At 39.3% G+C, this 21110-nt stretch overlaps 1 protein-coding gene across 1 annotated transcript in view; it reads left to right on the top strand.

Moving 5' to 3' along the window:
- Positions 1-13600, top strand: part of FASTKD2 (FAST kinase domains 2) — a 36499-nt gene extending 22899 nt beyond the window's left edge. The window contains exons 9-12 of the mRNA XM_069075273.1: positions 4312-4530; positions 5565-5652; positions 11037-11151; positions 12879-13600. Of these exons, the coding sequence (XP_068931374.1) occupies positions 4312-4530; positions 5565-5652; positions 11037-11151; positions 12879-12989 (533 nt within the window). The 3' untranslated portion in view covers positions 12990-13600. The remainder of the gene's footprint in view (positions 1-4311; positions 4531-5564; positions 5653-11036; positions 11152-12878) is intronic.
- Positions 13601-21110: the final 7510 nt, after the last annotated feature.

The following is a 21110-nucleotide window of genomic DNA, read 5'->3' as shown; positions in this document are numbered from 1 at the left end:
TGGAGGATGATATTGGGGAAGAAATAGTCAAAAGCAAAATAAAAATTGCTGATTCTGATTTAAAGATGGGAAAAAAGAAAAGCAAAGAGCTAGAGTCTAAGGGGGTATCTTAGAATACCTCTTATTTGGAGAATGACTGAACAAATTGTGGTATATGAATGTAATGGGATATTATTTCTTAGTTAAAAATAAAATAGACAATTTCACAGAATCCTGGGTAGAGCAAACTGACAGAAAGAGAAGTGAGCAGAACCAGGAAAAAACCTTTACACAAGGACATCAGCATTGCAAAGAATAATAACTTAGAGAGATTTAAGAACTCTGTTCAATGCAATGACCAGCTGTGTTTCCATCAGACCTATGACGAAGCCTGTAAGCCATCCCTGACAGGGATGAATGGACACAGGGTATAGAGACATACACTTGGTTATGGTCACTGGACTTATTTTGCTTGATTATGCTTATCATACTTTATTTTTCTCAGTTTTTAATATGGGGAGAGGAGTTAAGTGAAGGAGTATTTGCAGTAGTGATACCAAAAAGGGGAGAGGGGGGGAATCATTGTAACATTTTGAAAGTAACGTGTAGAATTTATTTATATAGTTTTTTTTAAGAAATCAATGAAATGACCTGGAGATTCAGTTTCATATAGAGACCTCTTTTGTGTTTTATTGAGTGTATAGAAATGCTCTTTTTCAGTGTTTAAATTCAGAGTAAAAAATAGATCAAACTGAGAATTTTGTATTTTATCTGAGAGTCAATACGAAGTAGTATGAAGCATTTTTTAGTAGGAGGGTGACATGGTCAATACTGTGTTTTTGGAACTACATTTGGATAGCATTGTGAAGGAAGGTTTAGAGAGAGGAGAGACGGCTTATCAGGCATATTATAGTTCAGAGTATGAGGAGATGGGGGTATAAATTAGCATAAAGGTGGTATGAATGAAGGAAAGGGACACAGAGAGACATGGTGGAGGTAGAATTGACATCAGCGATTGACCAAGAGAAAGGCAAGAGTGAAAGATGATAGCAATGTGGTGAATGTGAGTGACTGGAAGAATTGTTTGCTTCTACAAAAATAGGGAAGTTTCAAAGGGATGATAATAAACTCCATTTTAGGGGTGGCTAGGTGGCGCAGTGAATAGAGCACTGGCCCTGGAGTCAGGAGGACCTGAGTTCAAATCCTGCCTGAGACACTTAATACAAAAACTAGCCATGTGACCTTAGGCAAGTCACTTAACCCCAATTGCCCATCCAAAATAAAATAAACTCCATTTTGGACATGTTGAGTTTGAAATGCCTGTAAGTCATCCAGGCAGCATTGTCCACTAAGCATTTGTTAATGAGTTTGGGAGGGAGATTAGTTCTAAATGTATAAATCTGAGAGTTGATGATAATTCTTTGCATAGAAACTATTAAGCTCACTGAGAGGGAAATATTGAAAGAAAAAGGGCCAAGAGCAAGCTACCTGAGATGCCCACTTTGGGTGGGATCAGATGAGATGGGAAAGGAACAGACAGGCAGGAAGAAAACCCAAGACGGAGCAGCACAGCAGAGGGCAAGGGGGGAGTAGCTAAGAGCAGAGTTAGTGGGGCCCACAGTGACACAGAGGGCATGTAGAGTGAGGGCTGAGAAAAGACCTTCAGACTGGGAGTTAGGGCATCATTGGGAACCCTGCAGAGAGCAGCTGGGGTCCAGTAGCTGGCTTGGAGGCTCAGATTGGAAGAGTTTGAGAAGAGTGAGATAGATGAGGCAGTACAGGAAAGTGCTGCAGATAATCTTTACTAGGAGTTGGTGTATGAAAGGGAGAAAAGCTAGGCAGTAGCTCGAGGAGATGGCTGGCTAATGAATGGCAGGGCATAGACGTGTCAGTGGATAAGGAGACATTGAGGAGAGGGGAGAGCAGAGAATCCAGAAAACAAGTGGAGGCATCTCAGCGAGGAGAAGGGCTGCCTGTCATCATAGATCTGAACAAGGAGGGTGAGAATGGGCTGTAGTTAAGAATTTTGAAGTGTGGAGTAGGGAAGAAGAGGGAGCCTAGAATGGTTCCCCTCTATGGAATTTTTTTTAAGTAAAGTAGGAGGTTATCTACTGAGAAGAGGGGAGAGTAATCGGTTTAGGAGAAGGTTTGGAATAGCCTGTGTGGAGAGTATGATGTCAGGGGGAAACTAAATTATTACAATATAGTATTGGAGGCCCAAGTAATATTACTGCAAATTACTGTAGGTTTGTAGTGATTCTGGTTGGCATGGTTGCGTGTCTTTTTCCAACAGCCTTCAGTATAGCATGTAAATAGGAGTGGAGGAAGAGAGCAGAAATATCCCACATTGGGACCAGCACAGTGTGGCTGGCTATAGAACAAGGGGGCAAGGGATTCAAGAGTAACTGACAAATAGTATTTGATTGAATAGGCTGAATACCAAAAGCTTATAAAGGAGGGAGGTGAGACTAGGGCCCAGTGGTGAGGAGGGAGAGCCAGAATGTTTGGAGAGATTGGAGAGATCGTAGGTCAAGGTGAAGATCGTAAGAAAAGGTTTAGGAGAACTGAGGTTATTGTAACCCAGGCCAATCTGATGAACTGGGTTTTTGGTTTGAACAAAATGTGAAGTTCACATGACATCTAACAGTTAACAGAGAAATTTGTTTAACCATAACATGGAAAAAGATATTCAGCAAGGACACAGCATTGATTCAGTGAGACCCACCTTTCCTGCCTCTGTGCTGATTATGCTGGAGTGATCAGTCAGAAGCTTGAGAGAGTAGGACCTGATTCCTAATGAGCTGGCTTTTTATATTGTCTACTTGGAAGCATTGTCCCCTGAGCCAATTAAATCTAATAGACAGTTTTGATACCTTGTAAGGAAAAACTAGCTTAGTTGCATGAGGTAGGAATGGAGATAAGCTAGGCCAGTCTTTGTGGCAGGGCCTTAGGAGATTAATGTTTCTACCACGGAGGCAGAGAAAGAGATTGAAAGATGAGAGATTGTGGTTGGAGATAGGAATTTCAAAGTTCTGGGTAAATGGGGTGAATCAGTTATTATGGAATGGTTACATCAAGGCTATGACCATATATTTTTGTGACTAATGTGAAATTAAAGTGGAGGTTATGGGAGTTGGGAACATTGATTAACTAGGAAGCCAGGGTAACTGAGGGGATATTGGTGTGTATATTGAATGCCCTGAGTATGATAACAAGGGGGTAGGTAGAAAGAAAGGCCGAACCAAGTACTGAATCCTGAGAAAAGAGGACAAAATACTTTGAGGATGGTAGATAACTGCAGCAAGAATTTGGACTGGATGATAAAGATGAATGGAGTGAACCTCAGAGGAGGAGAGGTTGTTAAGTGCTGGGGATAAGCCAGAATGGGAATATGCCTACTGCTCTACCTGGTCTGGTGCTTCCAGGGGCTTAAGAAAAGGAGCACCACTACTGGAAACAGTGGTTAGGGATGTGGTGTCCACTGGGATGAGCCGAGTTTCTCTTTAGGGAAATGAACAAATTGCAAAGAAATTGATAAATTGCGGTTTGTTGAAAATTGTGTGGAGAGCCAGGGGGTACAATGCCCTAAAGAAGGGCTGTTATGGGTGGCTATGAGAATACAGTAAGAGGCAGGAGGACGAGGCTTTTCTCCTTAGCAGACGTTGATTCTGAATTTCAGTCAGAGAGAACAGTGGTGAGGGCTTATGTCCAAGGGACCTCTCTCTGATGTCCTTCAGGTATACATACCTAGCAGTGATATCTCTATAACATTTTTAGATGCTTTCTTAGCATGATTCCAGAGGGGTTGGGCCAAATATTAGATATTTGATGCAAATTTCTTTTTCCTAGTTGAGAGTTTTCCTTTTTATTCGCATTGCATCATTTTTGTTTCTGCAAAAACTTTTCAAATTCATGTATTTGTAACTACCTATTTGCTCTGTTAGTAACTTAGAGAAGTTGCTTTGAAGTGGTGAGAGGTGTAAAGCCAGATTTCAGGCTATGAAGAAAGGTTGTTTTGAAGGAGTTTGTCTGAGAAAGGGAAGACAGCTGCTTTACGGTTTTCCCAATAGTTCTTTCAGATAAGTTCTTTCCCAAAATAATTCATTCTTGGGATGAATTCAGTTGTATTTGATTCTTTATTATCTGATTTGCTTCACTGATCTACTGTTCAGTTTTTCAGCCAGTACCTGAGAGTTTTGATGGTTATTGCTGTTTAGTATAATTTGAAGTCTATAAATGTTCTTCCCCCTTTGTTCCTGCTTTTTTTCCCCACATTTCCCTTGAAATTCTAGACTTTTCCTATTTTCTAATGATTTTCCCTATGTTTTCTAGGTGCTGAAAGTGAGAAGACTGAGTATATGCTCCATCGGGTGAATGCATGCTTGGAACTGGACAACATCTCAGTCCTTAAGTCCACAGCTGTAACGTTGAAGGAAAGTTCCTCAGCCCCATCTCCTTCAAATGTAGAGATTGAAAGTGTGTTGTTAAACCTTTTGGAAGATAAGAGACTATTTTTAAAAAATGTACAACTGCCACATAATTATTTTGTTGGTAAGGGAATTATTTATTTCTTTATGTTAATATTTTTCTCAGTTAAAGAAGGCTTTTTAACTTGTAATGTTGAACTGATAGCCTCTGTTAATCAATGGTCTTGTAATCTCCCTAATTAATTTTGTTCATTAAGTGAATTTTATTTTTTCCTGATTATGTAGAGTAAAACATAACAGAGAAGATACACATGATACACATACCCTTTCATTTTGGATTTAAAATGTAACCTACAGCAATGTTAAATGTAACAAACAACATTCAAAAGAGTAGGAATACTTATAAAGCAAGAAAATGAAACAGTCCTGTACCAGATTTATGGCAGACTAGCAATAACTTATCTTTACAACCTCTTAGCACTTTAAAGTTTATGGAGTGCTTTCACACCTCACTAATACAAAGGAATTCTTACCTTCTGTCACTGTATCTAAAGCAGGTGCAGCTGATGGGTTTTTTTTAAAAGCATCTACATATTTGCACATGTGAAATGGTAACCTATATTAAAAGTGCTTGTCCCATAATTTTCTTGTGAAATAAATAACTCCATAGTGTAAAAGTACTTAACTCAGAGTATCAGTTACTTGAAAATGCCAAGAGGCGAAGTATGAAACGAGGTATCAGACCCTCTGTTCTTGGTCAGTCGTACTTGAGGTTTTTCAAACATTATCTAAAAACTAGACTGCGAGGTGGGGATCCATTTGTTATTTAAAATCGTTTTATTGTTTAATTATTTTGCCAAAGCTTAATACATAGGAACTTAACAAATTTGTGCTTAATTTTCACTGCTGAGCAACGTGTTAGCTTTTTATATAGTACTTAGAACAAGCTACACATGTTTTTACTGTTTTCATTCCTCCTCCTTTTGTATTTAACATTCCTCTCTCCATCCTGGCCCAACAACTGGCACCTTCTCAGAACTGAGATAGATCACAAATTAAAGATTTGTGGATTTTGCCTAGCATTGATTTTTGAAAGTAAATTAGGTTTTCATTTTGGTTAATGCTTGACAATTTAATATCTGAATGCTTTCCTTTCAGATTTTGAATTGAGAATGGATTCTAAGAGAAGCCAAGTATTTCCAGTATCTGAAGCAGATGAATTCATGGCTGAACCAGATATTTTCAGGTCACTGGATTATGCTCTTTATTTGCTGTATTCCATGTATCTAATTGTCTAATACCACAATGCTTTTGCTTTTTTACTACCTTCAATAATGATAATTCATCAGTTCATAGAATTTTGAAGTAGAAAAGAGCCCGATCTAATCCAACTTCCAAATTTAACCAAGATAAGAGGAGGTTATATGGTTAATGGCAGAGTCAGGAGCAGAACCCAGGTTGCCTGACTGGTTCCAATGTTCTTTCCACTTCATTCCATAAATAGTAATTGAGTGACAACCATGAACAGGAATTGTGCTGACTTCCATAAGAAAACACCCTGAGCTCTTTGAGCTCATAAAATAGCCATCTTCAGAAACGTCTTGTCATTTTGTAATGTATTTGACTTTACTAAGGTATGGTAAAAGATAGATGGACATGAATATTTATAAATAAAGTAATATTGTATCATGTTTTGGAAGTTAGGAAACCACAACTTATGTCTGTCTCTTTATATTCTTTTTTTTTCTTTCAAATGCTTTATTAACTTCTGATTTACATCGTTCATTTCCGCCAGACTTTGAGTTACAAATTTTCTCCCCGTTTTTCCCCTACCCACTGCCCCAAAATAGCAGTCCCACAGGATATCCCCTCCTCCAATCTGCTCTCTCCCGTATTTTCTCCCATACCCCTTTCGACTTTTTCAGTGGATCTCTATGCCCCAGTGCCTGTATCTCTTATTTCCCAATTACATGTAAAATAGTATTAATAATAGTATATATGTATATATATATTTGAGTATTTGGTTTTAAAATTTTGAATTCCAGATTCATTCCCTTCCTACCTTGTCACCCACCCTTGCTGGGAAGATAAGCAGTTCAGTATAGGTTGTACATGTGTGGCTAATGCAAAACAATAACATAGTAGATATATAGTAAAAGACTGACTATATTTCCCTCCCTCCTATCCCACCTCTCACTTGTTCTATCCTCTAGTTTGATCCCGTCCCTTTTCAAAAGTGGGTGCTTCCAACTTCCCTTCCCCCTAACCTGCCCTCCCTTCCATCATCCCCCCTCTCATCCCCTTCCCCCACCCTACTCTCCTGGAGGGTGAGATACCTTATTTAGTGTGTATTTCATTCCCTCTTCAAGCCAAATTCAGTGGGAATAAGGTTGACCCGTTCCCTTTTGCCTTCCTATTCTTCCCCTCCATTATAACCATTTTCCCTTGCCTCTTCTATATGAGATAGTTTACCCCATTCTGTCTCTCCCCATCTCCTCTGATTATATTCCTCTCTCACCTCTTAATTTCACCTTTTAAGTATCACCCCTTCCTCTTAAATTGGTCCTGTGCCCACATATATACACACATTCACATATGTATTCATATGCCCATATGCCCTCATATATAGACATATATATTTCTATTCCCTTCAACTACTGAGAAAAGTTTCATAAGTTACAATTATTGTTTTTCCATGTAGGAATGTTAATACTTCAACTTTGATAAGTTCCTTATGATTTCTTTTCCCTGTTTACCTTCTCATGCTTCTCTTGCTTCTTGTATCTGAATGTCAGATTTTCTATTCAACTCTGGTTTCTTCATCAAGAATACTTGAAAGTCCTCTATTCCACTGAATGACCATATTTTCCCCTGAAACATGCTGGGTAGGTGACTCTTGGTTTTAATCCCAGCTCCTTTGCCCTCCGGAATATCATATTCCAAGCCCTTCAGTCCCTCAGTGTAGAAGCTGCCAGATCCTGGGTTATCCTGATTGTGTTTCCACAATATTCAAATTGTTTCTTCCTGGCTGCTTGTAATATTCTCTCCTTAATCTGGGAATTCTGGAACCTGGCTATAATATTCCTAGGAGTTTTCTTTTTGGGATCTTTTTCAGGAGGTGATCAGTGGATTCTTTCAACCTCTATTTTGCCCCCTGGTTCTAAAACATCAGGGCAGTTTTCTTTGAGAACTTCCTGGAGGATGATTTTTAGGTTCTTACTTTGATCATGGCTTTCAGGTAGTCCAATAATTTTTAAATTATCTCTCCTGGATCTATTTTCCAGGTCAGTGGTTTTTCCCATGAGATATTTCACATTGCCTTCTATTCTTTCATTTGTTTGGATCTGTTTAACAGCATCTTGATTTCTCATAAAGTTTAGCTTTCATTTGCTCCAGTCTAATTCTGAAGCAATGATTCTCCTCAGTGAGCTTTTGGGATTCTTTTTCCATCTGGCAAATTCGGCTTTTTAAGGCATTCTTCTCCTCATTGCCTTTTTGAGCCTCTTTTGCCATTTGAGTTAGTCTGTTTTTTAAGGTAGTATTTTCCTCAGTCAGGCTGTTGACTCTCATTTCATAATTTTCTTGCATCATTCTCATTTCTCTTCCCAATTTTTCCTCCACTTTTCTTATCTGCTTCTTAAGGTCCTCTATGGCCTGTAAGCAGCTTGTATTTTCCTTTGAAACTTTTGGTGCAGGAGTTCTGACTTCACTGTCTTCCTCCTGTTCCATACTTTGCTCCTTTTTGTCCCCAAAATAGGAGTCTAATGTTGGAATCTTCTGTCTGCTTTGTTTCCTTTGCCTGATCATGTCGCCCCTCAGTCACTTGACCCCTGGGCTTTTTGCCACAGTAGGACTCTGCCACCAGACAGGGGAGCTTTCATCCCAAACGCTGGGGTTTTCTCAGCTGCTGGAGGTATTAGATGGGTGCCCTCTCTGAGGTCTCCACACTCTCTGGCAAGCTGGACACACACCCCAGGACCTCCACCCTAGATTGCAATCCAGATCCAAGCAGTTTAAAGCAAGGGCGATTACCCCTCAGACTGGTGCTTGGTCCCCCTACACTCTGCAGGCCAGGGGCTGAAGCTGCCACGTGGCACTGACTGGCTGTGTCGACATCTCAGTGGCTTCTCTTCCTGGGGGCAAAAGCCACTCACTCCCACTTACTGGGTCCCAAAGTCCAGACTACACTGACCTCTCACTTTGTCCTTCGCATCTATGTGTTGATAAATCTGGAAACGGCCACAGCTGCTGCTGATCTGGAGTCCCTCTGGCCAGCGGCTGGTCAGGCCCTCCCTGGGGCTAAAGCCTTGGCATGGGGCTGGACTCAGCCCCCAGAGCACTGCGCTGGCTGATTCCTGCCTGCCTGCCAGGCTGTCCTCGGTGGGAGGTTAGCTTCTCTGTGTCATTTTGTGGGTTCTGCAGCTCCAAAATTTGTTCAGAGTCCCCTTTTTACATGGATTGGGGAAGGTGGAAGCTGGAGCAGTGGGGAAGTCCTGCTTCTACTCCGTCATCTTGACCTGTCCCTTCATATTCATACCTTCCTTCAGAGTACATTTGTTTTGGGAGAAGATGCCCTCTGTTGTTAGACAGATTTTCCCTTTGAGGCATATGCAGACATTAAAACTTAGCAAAACTTTTTGCTGTCTTTTACAATTGCTGCCTCTTTTCCTTGAATGGACTTTCTCTTTTCTCAAGGAAATCTTCCATCCTGCATTCTCATACAGATTTACTGGCTTTCTTCTTCGCTTCTTTCTTCTTCTTTGAAGTTTACAAAGCACTTTACAAATATTATTTCAATGTATCTTCACAGTAACCTTGGGAGGTAGATGCTACTATTATCCCCATTCTACAGTTGAAAAAACTAAGACAGAGATAACATGGCTTTCCCAGGATCACATAGTGAGTGAGGTCGTTTGAACTCAGATCTACAACTCTAGGTCCAGTACTCTGTGCACTTTGCCACCTGGCTGCCACCATTATGTGGTCACTACTGGACTAATAGAGGAATCAGCAGTTAGCGATAAAGGTTAGGAAGAAGAAGAGATAGATGAGGCATTAAGTTGAACCTTCCTTTGGGGGCAGACAAGCCTTCCTGTAATCCCCAAGCTTAGCATACGAGAGCAGTGATGATTGCCTTTAGTTTGTCACTGAGCTTCATGTTTCAGAGTGCATACATAGCATGGAGATTAATGATGAAAAGTCAGGGAGAATCAAGCCCACCTTCTGTTGGTTTTTTCCTTGGCCAATCATACAAAGGTGCCTTTTCCAAACTCTTCACCACTGCCTCCTAGTTCATCATAAGGAATTAAAAGAGGGATCGTTTAGGCTTCCCCATGGGATTTTCCTCAAAGCTTTTACCGTTTTGTCCCCTTGTGTTTGGGACAGAGATGATCCTTCAGGGGAGAAAGGGATGATGTTGAGTATTATTCAACATTGTGTATGCTCATGCTTCCCACTCATGGTGCAGATCATTGTGGTCTGTTTAGGGATCGCTAGCCTTTATTTGCGACACCTGATATTCAGGCCAGATTTCAGCAATACTATCGCACAGCCCTACTTACTCCCCTTTTTTAGCTTCTTATGAAAGTTTATCCTGTACTGGTTGAATACTTTTTCCAAAGTTGTAAATGGAGTTTTTGTAACCAATTCTGTTTTTCTAATGATGTACACTGTTGTGTACATCATTGCAAAGATGTTGTGTTTTCATTTCTAATTCATCTTCAATTGGCAGTTATTTCTAGTTTCTTCAAACCTCTCATTAAGAAAATAAAGCATAATATACTTCAGAGGAGGAGGGAATCCTTTTTTTTAAATGGAACAATCCTTTTTGTAATAATTACCCCTTAATTTAACTGATTTAATTCTGTTTTGAACATTTGGTATAGTGTATAAAATATGTGTATTTCTAAAGTTGGAAACTATTGTAGAATAAAAGACTACTTGAGGAAAGATAAGAGACCAAAGGAAGTGAGGTCTTTAAGAGTTAGGAATAGATATACTCAGCTTTTTTCTTTTTAACTATGTCTCAGAAACACTTGTGGAGTGACTATATACACACTCTAAAATGAACTTCTTGTATGAAAAAGACCAGTGTCAGAAATCTATCTTTTTATACCCAAAAGAGACCTTACTAGCCCTCTGTTCCAGTTTCATTTTAAATCCCAGGAAGCAGAGGCTTGGGTAGTTTTGAGTGACTTGCTCAGGATTACACAGGGGGTTGATACTTGAAGCAAGACTAGAAGTAAGATGGTGATCTTTTGATTCGTAGCCCACTTCATCGTCCCACTGTACCATTCTACTACCACTAACCTACTATTTGTATTATTTTTAAATTGTTCTCAAAAGGTAGTTTTTATTATGGTGACAGAACGATACTATCTTTTAGAGGCAGTATAGCATAATGGAATGGCCAGTGACTTAGAAACCAAAGGATTTGAGTTCAAATTCCACCCCTCATAGTTACTGGCTATATAACCTTAGACAAGTCACTTCCCTTCTGGGCCTCAGTTTCTCCACCTTTAAAACGAGGGACCTGGACTAGGTAACCTCAGAGGTCCCTTCGAGCTCTAAATCTGTGACACTAGGATCTTTACAGTGACTGTTTTCTTATTTCGTTTATTTTGTTTGCAGAGTGGCTTTGCTCTGTGTTCCTAGGTCTGCTTTCTGTTTTGGCACCACTCATCCCCGAGGAGGGCTGGGAATGAAGTTGCGTCACTTAAAAGCCCTGGGTTTTCATGTGATCTTGGTAAGAAGAAGATAAAATTCAAATGATCATTACTTAAAAATAACAACTTCCAATAAAGTTAGAGGAAAAAGATGTTACTGGGATTGTAGAAAGGGCCTGGGTAGGAATTATTACATCTGGAGTTAGCTTGTTTCTTGATAATGGTATTTTAGGACAATTGGATTCTTTTGTAACATAAGGAATTTTATGTATTTACAAACATTATTTTGAGAAGAGTTGTATAGGCTTCACTAGACTGCCAAAGGGTTCCACAAAACACAAAAGGTTAAGAAGCCCTGCATTAGATTGACTTCCTAGGCTATTTTTAACAGTGGTAAAGTAGCCCTTCAGCTGAGTGAACACCTTTTTTTATTGTGTTAAACTCTGTTTCCTACACATTATGAATAAGTCCATGACCATTGGAAGGGATGATCCTGAAGTTTTGTTTTTTTCTTATGAGACAAAAATGAGGATGAATTATGGAGTACATTTCTCTAGGGAAAACGTGATAGCTATGAGTGAAAGAAGCATTTATTGAGTTCCTGCTGTTTACAAAACTCTGTGCAAAGTGCTTGGTAAACACAGAAAAATCAGGCAGTCCTTGCTCTGAGGAACTCACATTCGAATGTTTTAGCTGCAAGTCAGATGGGAAGGGTAAAGGGACAGTGCTGATGGTTATGACTCTTTCATATCATTTCCGTTGATAAGATAATACCAGTTTCTGACATTGAGCCCTCTGACACTGTCAAAGACCTTGGTGGCAGGAACTTCCTTTTTTTGGATATTTAAGAAGCTGTAGGTTTGGCATGTGCAGGAGGACTTACTTGCCAGGTGGCATCTCCACAGAACAGTGACTGTGGACACTGGACTGGGAGCTCTGCCTTTCCTAAGGTTTTTGTGTTCAGCGTCCTGGACTGGGCAAGGGAACAGACATTTATTAAGTACCTACTATGTGCCCATCACTGGGCTGAGTGGTTTACAAATTGAGTAGAAATGGTGATCAGGGCAGTGTGACTTGTCTGGCACACATTCCTTCCTGTCTCTTAGGACATCCTTCTGTCTTAAATATCATATATCAAAGCTTTTGGGAGGTGTATCCACACTTAAATTGGTCCTTCCTTGTATTCTTTACCCTTTAGTAGCTTTATTCTGAGCATGGTAGTCTCATAATAACTCTCTAGATTCCTTTTAATTTGTCAAAAAAATTTGTAAGGAAGGTTTATGTCTCATGGTGGACTCCAGCTGAATTCTACTCTCTTTGTTGGTCATGCACCTAGAATGAAACTGAACCTGAAAATATAGCCTTAGAGAACATTTCAAGTATGACACATATTATGTGCTACAGCACACTTGACCTTTGTTGAGGTTTGGAGAGAGCCTGAAGGAGCCCCAAGTCTCTTGTAAAGGACATGGCCAGAAAGAATTTAAATGGCTATGGTTTGGTGTCTCTGCTTTAGATATTATTCATGCCTCATGTTCTACCACTAAAGAAGGGGAGTCCTTTTGTTACCTAAAAGACATTTAAAATTTGCTGTTGTGTGGAAGGGTTTTTCCCCCAAAACTTGGCACTACAAGTTTGTGTCACTTCAAAAATATATCCTTTTTGATGATCTAATATAAGTTCTTAGAAAGCAGCAGTTGTATCTATAGTGTGTCCTTACATGCATGACTCTTTTTCTAAGCCAATTGGTTTGTGTTGTCTTTTTACTGTTTTTGGTAAAAACTTTTTGTCCCATTTCTCTTGTTAGGTCAATACCGGGGAAATTAAGAGATTGGATATGAACTCTGCAATGACATTTCTGAAGAACAAAATCTTCTCACAAGGAGCTTTCTCTACTACCCCTGGATTTTCAGCATAAGATGTTAAAATAAAAGGGAGATTTCATGGGGAATGAATTTCCATTATGAGAAGGAACACGTAGATGGATTATAGTATTTACTGAAGCCTGATTTTTGTTCCTAAACCTACTGCCAAAGGAGGGTTTTCTGGGTAGCTCATTGAAACAGATGATGTAATTAGAATTGTGCACTGCTAAAACTTACCATATAAGATTGGAAGAATTTTAGCTAAGGAATTTTCTTTTAATTAAGTTGAATACAAATTTCAAAGCAGACAAAAACATAATTAAAAATGCTTTGTATTTAATGTGCCATAAAAATGCCAAGATGTATAGCAAGTTAGTTATGCCCTGCTCTGAGTTAGGTTAAATTACTCTGTTGTAGGGGCATGACTAGACCTGGTCTAAAGGCTGCATAGCCTTTTCAGTGTAAAAATTTAGACTTTGATCTATACTTGCTATTAGAGGTAGACTCTAATTTTTCTCCACAAGTATAACATATTAGAAACGGAGCTTACCCCAGTCTGTCTCCTAATAGAATCTACTACTCAGCTTGCCAGTAGCTGCTTTAAGTAGTAGGAACAATAATGATGGTGATGACGATTAAAATAATAACTAACATTTACATAGTACCCAAAGTGCTTTAAAACGAGTATTCTTTCATTTGAACCTCACAACAGTGGCACAGGGGCTCCACTGTACCACCCAGCTTCCAACTTGGGTTTTTCCCCTATAAAGTACTTTTATTGCACTAAGTCACAAAAGGGTTGTAATCTGCTGTAATGGAGGGTGTGCCCACACCAGGGCTGCCTCCCACTGAAGAAAACATGTTCTTTGTCTACTTGAGTATAATCTATATTTTTGCATGCATAGTACAGCTTAAAAGCAAGAATAAATAGCAAAAGAAAAATACTTAGGCTGTTTTTTTAAAGAATTTCATGATGGCTTCTAGGTAGATGGAATAGGAGTTGCCAACTGTTGCCCCACTTTTTTGGGTAAAAAAAGAAAATCATCCATACAGACGGTTTTTAAGAGGTAGGAAGGTTAAGTGACTTGCTTGGGTCATGAAGATGTAAGCATCTAAAGCAGTATTTAAACTGCTGTTTTCCTGATTTCAAGTCCAACAGTGTTCCCTGTGCCAGTGTGACCCATGTGGGAAGGATATATACCTTAAAACACTGAATGTTAGAGTTAGTCTTAGAGATCAGATGGTGGGCTCTGCCCCCTAGGGTAGTGACAGGTCTGTAGGGACAAAGTGAGGCACACAGGATGAATAGATTGGGATTTATATATATTTTTTAATAATAGATCTGATATCTTTTGCCGGAAAGCTGCCCCTCTTTCAAATTTTCCTGTTTTGTACAGACCAGCAGCATCATTTCAGCCACCAAGGTTCACATACCCGATTGTTATCTTCAGCTTGTTACCTTCTCTCATCCACTTATCCAAACTTGCTAAATCTAGTCACTTCTACTTAAACAGTTTCTCTCCCATCTTTCCCCATCGCCCTACTCACACAGTCACTTCCCAAGGTCAAGTCCTCATTGCCTTTTGCTTGGACTATTGCAGTAGTCTCCTAATTGTTCTTCCTCAAATTTCCCCTCTCCACTCTACCCACAACCACCAAAATGATTTTCCAAAAGCACATGTTTGACCATGTCACTAACCCTCACCAAATTGCAGTGGCATTGATTTAAGATCAAATGTTATTTCTTCTTTATCTCATCAAATCACATCTTAGGCAGTCTCAGTCTACATAACTCGAAACAAGGCCCCTAACCTCAGCCTCAGTTTACTCCTCTGTAAAATGGGGATAATAGCACCTACTTCATAGGTTTGAGAATCAAATGAGATAATAAATGTCAGGCACTTTGCAAGCCCTAACTAGGACTATATAAATGCTACTTATTGTGGTTATCATCCTTAATTTCTATTTTTGTAAGTTTTATAATGTATATTAATTAGTAGAATAGTACATATGTATTTCCAAATAAGTAAATATATGCATATTAGAGGGTACATTCCCAAATATTTTTTACTGATGTGGATACATGATCATAAAGGTTTGAAGACACCCTAATGCACCATTATTGTTGCTGTGTATTTATCCATCAGTTCTGGAAAATACAACACTTCGGTTTTCAATAGAAAAAAAAATTATGTAGAACATGATAGGGGGAGGGGACAAGAAAGTACGGCTGTTAAAAGTTTCAAATCACAGTAAAGAACTAGTGCTTCCAATTTCTAAGGTTCTTGAAAGGGGCCCAGAGCTCCTTCTCCATCAAAGCCTCTTCTTTCTTCAGCCTGAGAGCTATGGTTCCTGTAGTATGCATTTCTACATCAAATATCTGACCATCTTGTGGGGAAGGGCTGTCCCATGTTTGTGTGTGTGTGTGTGTGCACGTGTGCGCAAGCTCGTGTACAATCTTGTGCACGCTCGTGCACCTTTGGCCAGTTAAGATGCAAGTGAGGAGCAGCTAGGTGGCGCAGTGAATAGAGCACTGGCCCTGGAGTCAGGAGGACCTGAGGTCAAATCCAGCCTCAGACACTTAACACTAGCTGTGTGACCTTGGGCAAGTCACTTAACCCCAAAGAGGAAGAAAAAAAAAAGATGCAAGTGAGATTGTCTCTCCCTCCTCCCCCCCAACTTGCATATTCCAATTACCTGAAATAATTTCCCATATCCAGCCTCCTTTTTCCCCTTAGTGTATTCCTTCCACCCTCTTTGCTCTCTTCTTTTAAGATCACCAAAATGACAAAACAATTTCTAGGCACTCTCTTAGTTTCCTCGTCCTATGACCTCTGTGGGCCTACTTATATAGTATCCCCTTATTAGAATGTAAGCGCTTTATCCTTCTGTAGATTCATTGTTACTGGCTCAGATTTCTTTTTTGTTTCTCTTAACTCCTATGTTTATATTTCAAAGTATGTACTCACCTCTGACAAGAATACTTAGAAGTCCTCTATTTTGTTGAAGATTCTTTTTTTTCCTGTATAGTATACTGTTTTCCCAGATTCTTGTTTATAAGCTGGTATCTTTACACACACACACGTTTGTGTATACATGTATATATACATGCATGTATATGTATGTATTTGTATATGTCATGTGTCAGACATGTATGCACACACATAATATTCTAAACCCTCCACTCCTTTATAGTGGTGGCTGCTAAATCTTATTTGATATTGACTGTGCCTCCTTAGTACTTAAAATCTTTCTGACTCCTTGCAGTATTTTTTTCCTTAACCTGGAATCTTTGGATTTTTGCTATGATTTTCCTGAGATTTTTCATTTTGAGATTTCTTTTAGCAGGTGACTAGTGTATTATTTTATTTTCACTTTGCTGTCTAGTTCTAAGAAATATGAGCAGTCTTCCTTCGTGACTTCTTGAAATATGATGTTTAAACTCTTTTTGGTTATGGCTTTCAGATAATTCAACAATATGTAAATTATCCCTCCTTGATCTATTTTCCAAATCATTTGTTTTTATGTTATATCTTACATTTTCCTCCATTGTTTAGTCTTGATTTTTAAAAATCTTTCTTCTTGTGTCATGGAGTCACTAACTTGACTTATTTGGCGCATTCTAATTTTCAGGGTGTTTGTTGCTTGGGTAGGGTTTTATACTTCATGGTAAGCTATTAATTCCCTCCCAAATCTTTCTGGCTTAGCTCTTCGTTCTTTTCTATTTCTTTACTTTAGTGATCTTATTTTATTAATAAAATAACTTTTAAGCTCCCCTTTATAAAACAAGGTAACAACATTGTTTACTTCCTTCTGCATCCTGAGAGCTATGGTCCCTGCCAGTATGCATTTCCACATCAAATATTATCTGACCATATTGTGGGAAAGGGTTGTCCTCTGGTTAGTTTCCTAGGAATTCTAGTTGAAATTGTGCCCAAGATGTGTTTATCTTTGTGGTTTTTCTTATACATGTTTTAGAATAATTCTCTTCCTCTGGGTTTGTGTTTTGGGCATCTCTAATAATGGTAGCACAAATAACAACAACAATATTAATACTACTAATAATAACTGCCACATAGCATTTTAAGGTTCCTAAAGCACTTTATATACATTATCTTATTTCATCCTCACAACAATAAAGTAAACAGTAAAATCCTATGTGGTTTTTATCCTAATTTTAGGGGCGAAGAAACTGATGTTAACAGAAATTAAGAGACTTACTCAGGCTCACACATCTAATAAGTGTTCAGATTTGAATTCAGGTCTTCCTGATTCCAAGCCCAGGACTCTATCCACCTTGACATATTGCCTCTCTACGCCTATAATAATGTATTGCACAAAAGAAGTGCTCAATACTTATATGATGGCACTATTTGTTTGAGGACCTCAAGACACTGATAACTCACCATCCTCATGGTTTCTTAGTACTGAGAAAAAGTATGGGCTAACTTCTCCTTGGGAAGATACATAATCCATTCATAGAAGTTTCTTCTGACATAATTCAATAAGCATTGATTAAGTGCCAAATGTATGCACAAATACCATGTTAGGTATTGTAGATGGTACATAGAAAAATAATTTTATAATTTAGTTAATCAAACCCACCCTTTAGTGACAAAGATTTGTTTTCACTAAGGATATTTCAAAGAATGTGAAAGGGGGACCCTAGAAATTTTTTAAGCAATGGCAACAAAGTTGGACTAAGTGTGGAGTCTTTCTACATCACAGTTTGGTTGGGGAAAGAAAATTATTCATGTGGATCAGGGGTTCTGAACCTTGTTTGCATCATGGATCCACTTTGGCCATTTGGTGAAACCTCAATGTTATTCACAATAGTAGTTTTAAATAATTAAAGGAAATGTTAGATTTCAATTAAAGCTTAGTGAAAACAAAGATGTAATTTTTTTTCCCCCACCCAGGTTCACAGACCTGAATCTATCCGTGCAGCCCTAAGGGATTAAGAACTCTAATTTAGATGTATCCATTCAAATATGTTTATATAAAAATCTGTCACATCAATGCTTATAGCCTTAGAATATCATGCTGTAATACTGCAGCTGTTCCTTTTCCTCTGCTCACATAGATTCTAGGCTCCTTGAGGACAGAGACCCTAATTTTATCTTATCATTGCCTTCATAGCCTTGGTACATTCTGAATTTCCTTAATTGTGACATATCTTTGTCTTTTGAGCGAGTCTTTTTGATTTATAGAAGAGCCAAAAATCATTCAGAACTGACTCTGGGGAATAAGGTAGATAATTAAGGTGCAGAATACTAGTTTTGGTCAAAAACAGTATATAATTGAGGTTGAATTTCTTGTGTCACTTGGAAAATTACCAATAAGGTAGTACAGAAGAGGAGAATAAAAAATAGATTGAGCAATGGCAGCATAGACAGAGCAAACATTTACTCTTTCAAGGTGTCTTGAAGGACAACATTCATTTCGTTGTGTAAATTTTGGCATGTCTGTCAAAAAAATTGGTCATTTATCATTACATCTCATGCAAAAAATAAATCAAGGGACTGTAAGCAGATGTCTGACATGGGGTTGGTGGATAAGCATCCTAGGCACCTGATTTATGGGAATTTCTAGTGTTAGACCTTATCTAGGGCTCCATATATATCACAAAATGAGAACTCAGGGACTCCCCACCACACAGTTCAAGAGGTCAGGGAGTCCAGGAATCCCAATAAGCAGAGTCCTTGAAAAGCAGTCTGGAATGAATTCACAGATTCAAGCATCCTCTAAGTCAAGTTGGCAAAGATTTATTGTTACACTATACAGTGGGCAAGAGTTCTTGGGGAACCTGCAACCTCTAAAGGAGTACAGTTAAAGTTTATATAGGATATTCTATAGTATAATAAGTGCCAAATATGCTAAGTAGGTGAGTCTGAGTGGGATTAGGGAGTGGTTAAGGAGTGGTCAGTTCTTAAAAGAACATGCACTTTTAATATCTGATGCACAGGTATTTTACCCAGAGTTCACCGGGAAATAGCCCAAGAGGGGCTTGGAGGTGTGGTTTTAGGCTTGAAATGTCATAAGTCAGCTAGCGGTCAGGGCTGACCAAGCTGCCACCCATCAATGTCGTGTTTGACAAGATGGATCTTGGCAGTTTAGTATATCCCAAGCCTAAGGCATATATAAGGAGGAATTCAGGATGTATATGATCAGTTAGGGAGTATCCGTATGACTGAGTTTAGGATACGTATGTACAATAGGTATGACCTAGTACACAGCTGCTTCAGCCAGTACACAGCTGGGTCAAACTACTAAATTCTATAGGTACAGCTGGCTAGTGTATCAGGAAGAGAGAGAAGTATTTTGCTAGGGCTTGAGCTAGAAAGTCCCTGAGACAGTGTTTTGAGGCTAGGGAGAAATGTGATTTTACAAACAGGCGTTCAAGCACAGGCATCCAAGCACCCCATCACAAATGATGGTGACCACATTCTGTTATGAGGAAGATGCTCTAGGACCTGAGGGCCCCACCATGATATACTGAGCACTGGGTTCACCACTGAGTCTTGCATGATGGCCCATGCTCTTAAGGAGTTCTCATTCTAATGGGAGGGAGGGGGGAGAAAACATATGGAAGGTTTAAGCTGCAAGTTATATGAAGGTCTCATGGTTCTTAGATGCAGATTCTTAGTAAAGCAGATACTAACATTAGTTTCTGATGCTAAACCATTTAACAGTCCAAAGGATTCAGTGGCAGGAACTCTTTTTTTCTGATACTTCAGTAATTGTGGCTGCAACATTCACAGAAGCAATTACTAGGCCATGTCTGATGACTATAGTGGACTGGATTGAAAGTGGAACCTGAGTAGTGATGCTAGTCCCAAGACTTTTGGGCTTACCTGCCCATTGGTAGCAGTTGGTGTTGAGGAAGGGGGACTTCTTTAAATTATTTCTCACCCCAGTGATGGCTGCAGGGCATGGGCCGGAAATAGAACCAGTGCTCTGGAAGATAAGGCTATATTCCCAAGAGGCTGAGGTTCAGGTTTATATGAGTATCATTTGGAACAACTGGACATGTTCAGGTTGAAGAAAAGGAGAAAGTTGGTACAAAGGCACAGAAACCAGAGATGGAAACTTGTGTGCAAGAAACAGCAAAACTGGCCAGAAGAGTTAGAAGTCATAGAGTACATCGAGGTGATTAATAGGTAAGAAGATTGAAAAGTGGGAATGGGCCAAGTTTTGAAAAGCTTTAAATGCCCAGAAGAGGAATTTCTATTTGATCATAGATGTAATTGGGAACCACTGGAGTCTAATGAGTGGGAGGGAGGTTGACATGGTTAGACCTATAATTTAGTAAAATCACTTTGGCAGCTACATGAAGGACAGATTAGAGTAGGGAAAGACATGAGGTGGAGAGTTGGGCTGGAATACAGGTCTTTCCAAATCCAAGATCAGTCCTCTGTCCACTACACCAGTGTGCCTTTGATATAATAAAAGTACCAGTACTTAGAAAGGTGTAGACAGCTGATACTGAACACAGTATGGGATCAGTGGGTGAAATGGATGCTTCTTGTCAGCCTAGGTTTTGAAGGGACATGTGGATTGGGTGAAGAGAAGGCAGAGGATGTCTTAATTTCTTTTGTGTTATTTTAAACGGAGGTTATGCCCAGGGGAAAACCAAACCAACCCTGCCCCCCCCCCCCAAAAAAAAACAACAACCGAAAAAACCAAAAAACTAGCAACAAGTCAAGGAGTAGAAATATCCCCTAGGTGGTGCTGAATCATTGTGAAAATGCATGTGGGAAATCTATTTTAAGAGAGGGCTTTTCTTCTGTTGGATCTGTTGGAATTCTAAATGATCCAACATTGATCCCTTGCATAGAATCCCTTGTTATTAAGAAATGGTCAGAGGAAAGAAAGAATGTCCTGAACTGGATGTGAGAATCCAATTTGCTAGTGAAGTCTCTGTAGGGTTCATGTTTGTGGGGGGACTGTCTGGTTCAGCTTAGCTGGGAACACAGCCCTATCAAGCTATATTTGTTGTTTCTGGTGGCCCTCAATACTCCCCCTTCCCTCATGAGATATTTTATTGGATTTGCTCAGATACACTAAAAACTATGCATCAGCATTGAAGGACGCAGCACCAGCACCTGACTAAAGGTCTCTCTCTCTCTCTCTCTCTCTCTCTCTCTCTCTCTCTCTCTCTCTCTCTCTCTCTC

Source organism: Petaurus breviceps, unplaced genomic scaffold (genome assembly GCF_028583685.1).
Source record: "Petaurus breviceps papuanus isolate PSGF00001 unplaced genomic scaffold, PetGlider_PUasm1.0 90903, whole genome shotgun sequence".
NCBI classification, from domain to species: Eukaryota; Metazoa; Chordata; class Mammalia; order Diprotodontia; family Petauridae; genus Petaurus; species Petaurus breviceps.
This window is presented reverse-complemented; position numbering and strand designations above follow the sequence as displayed.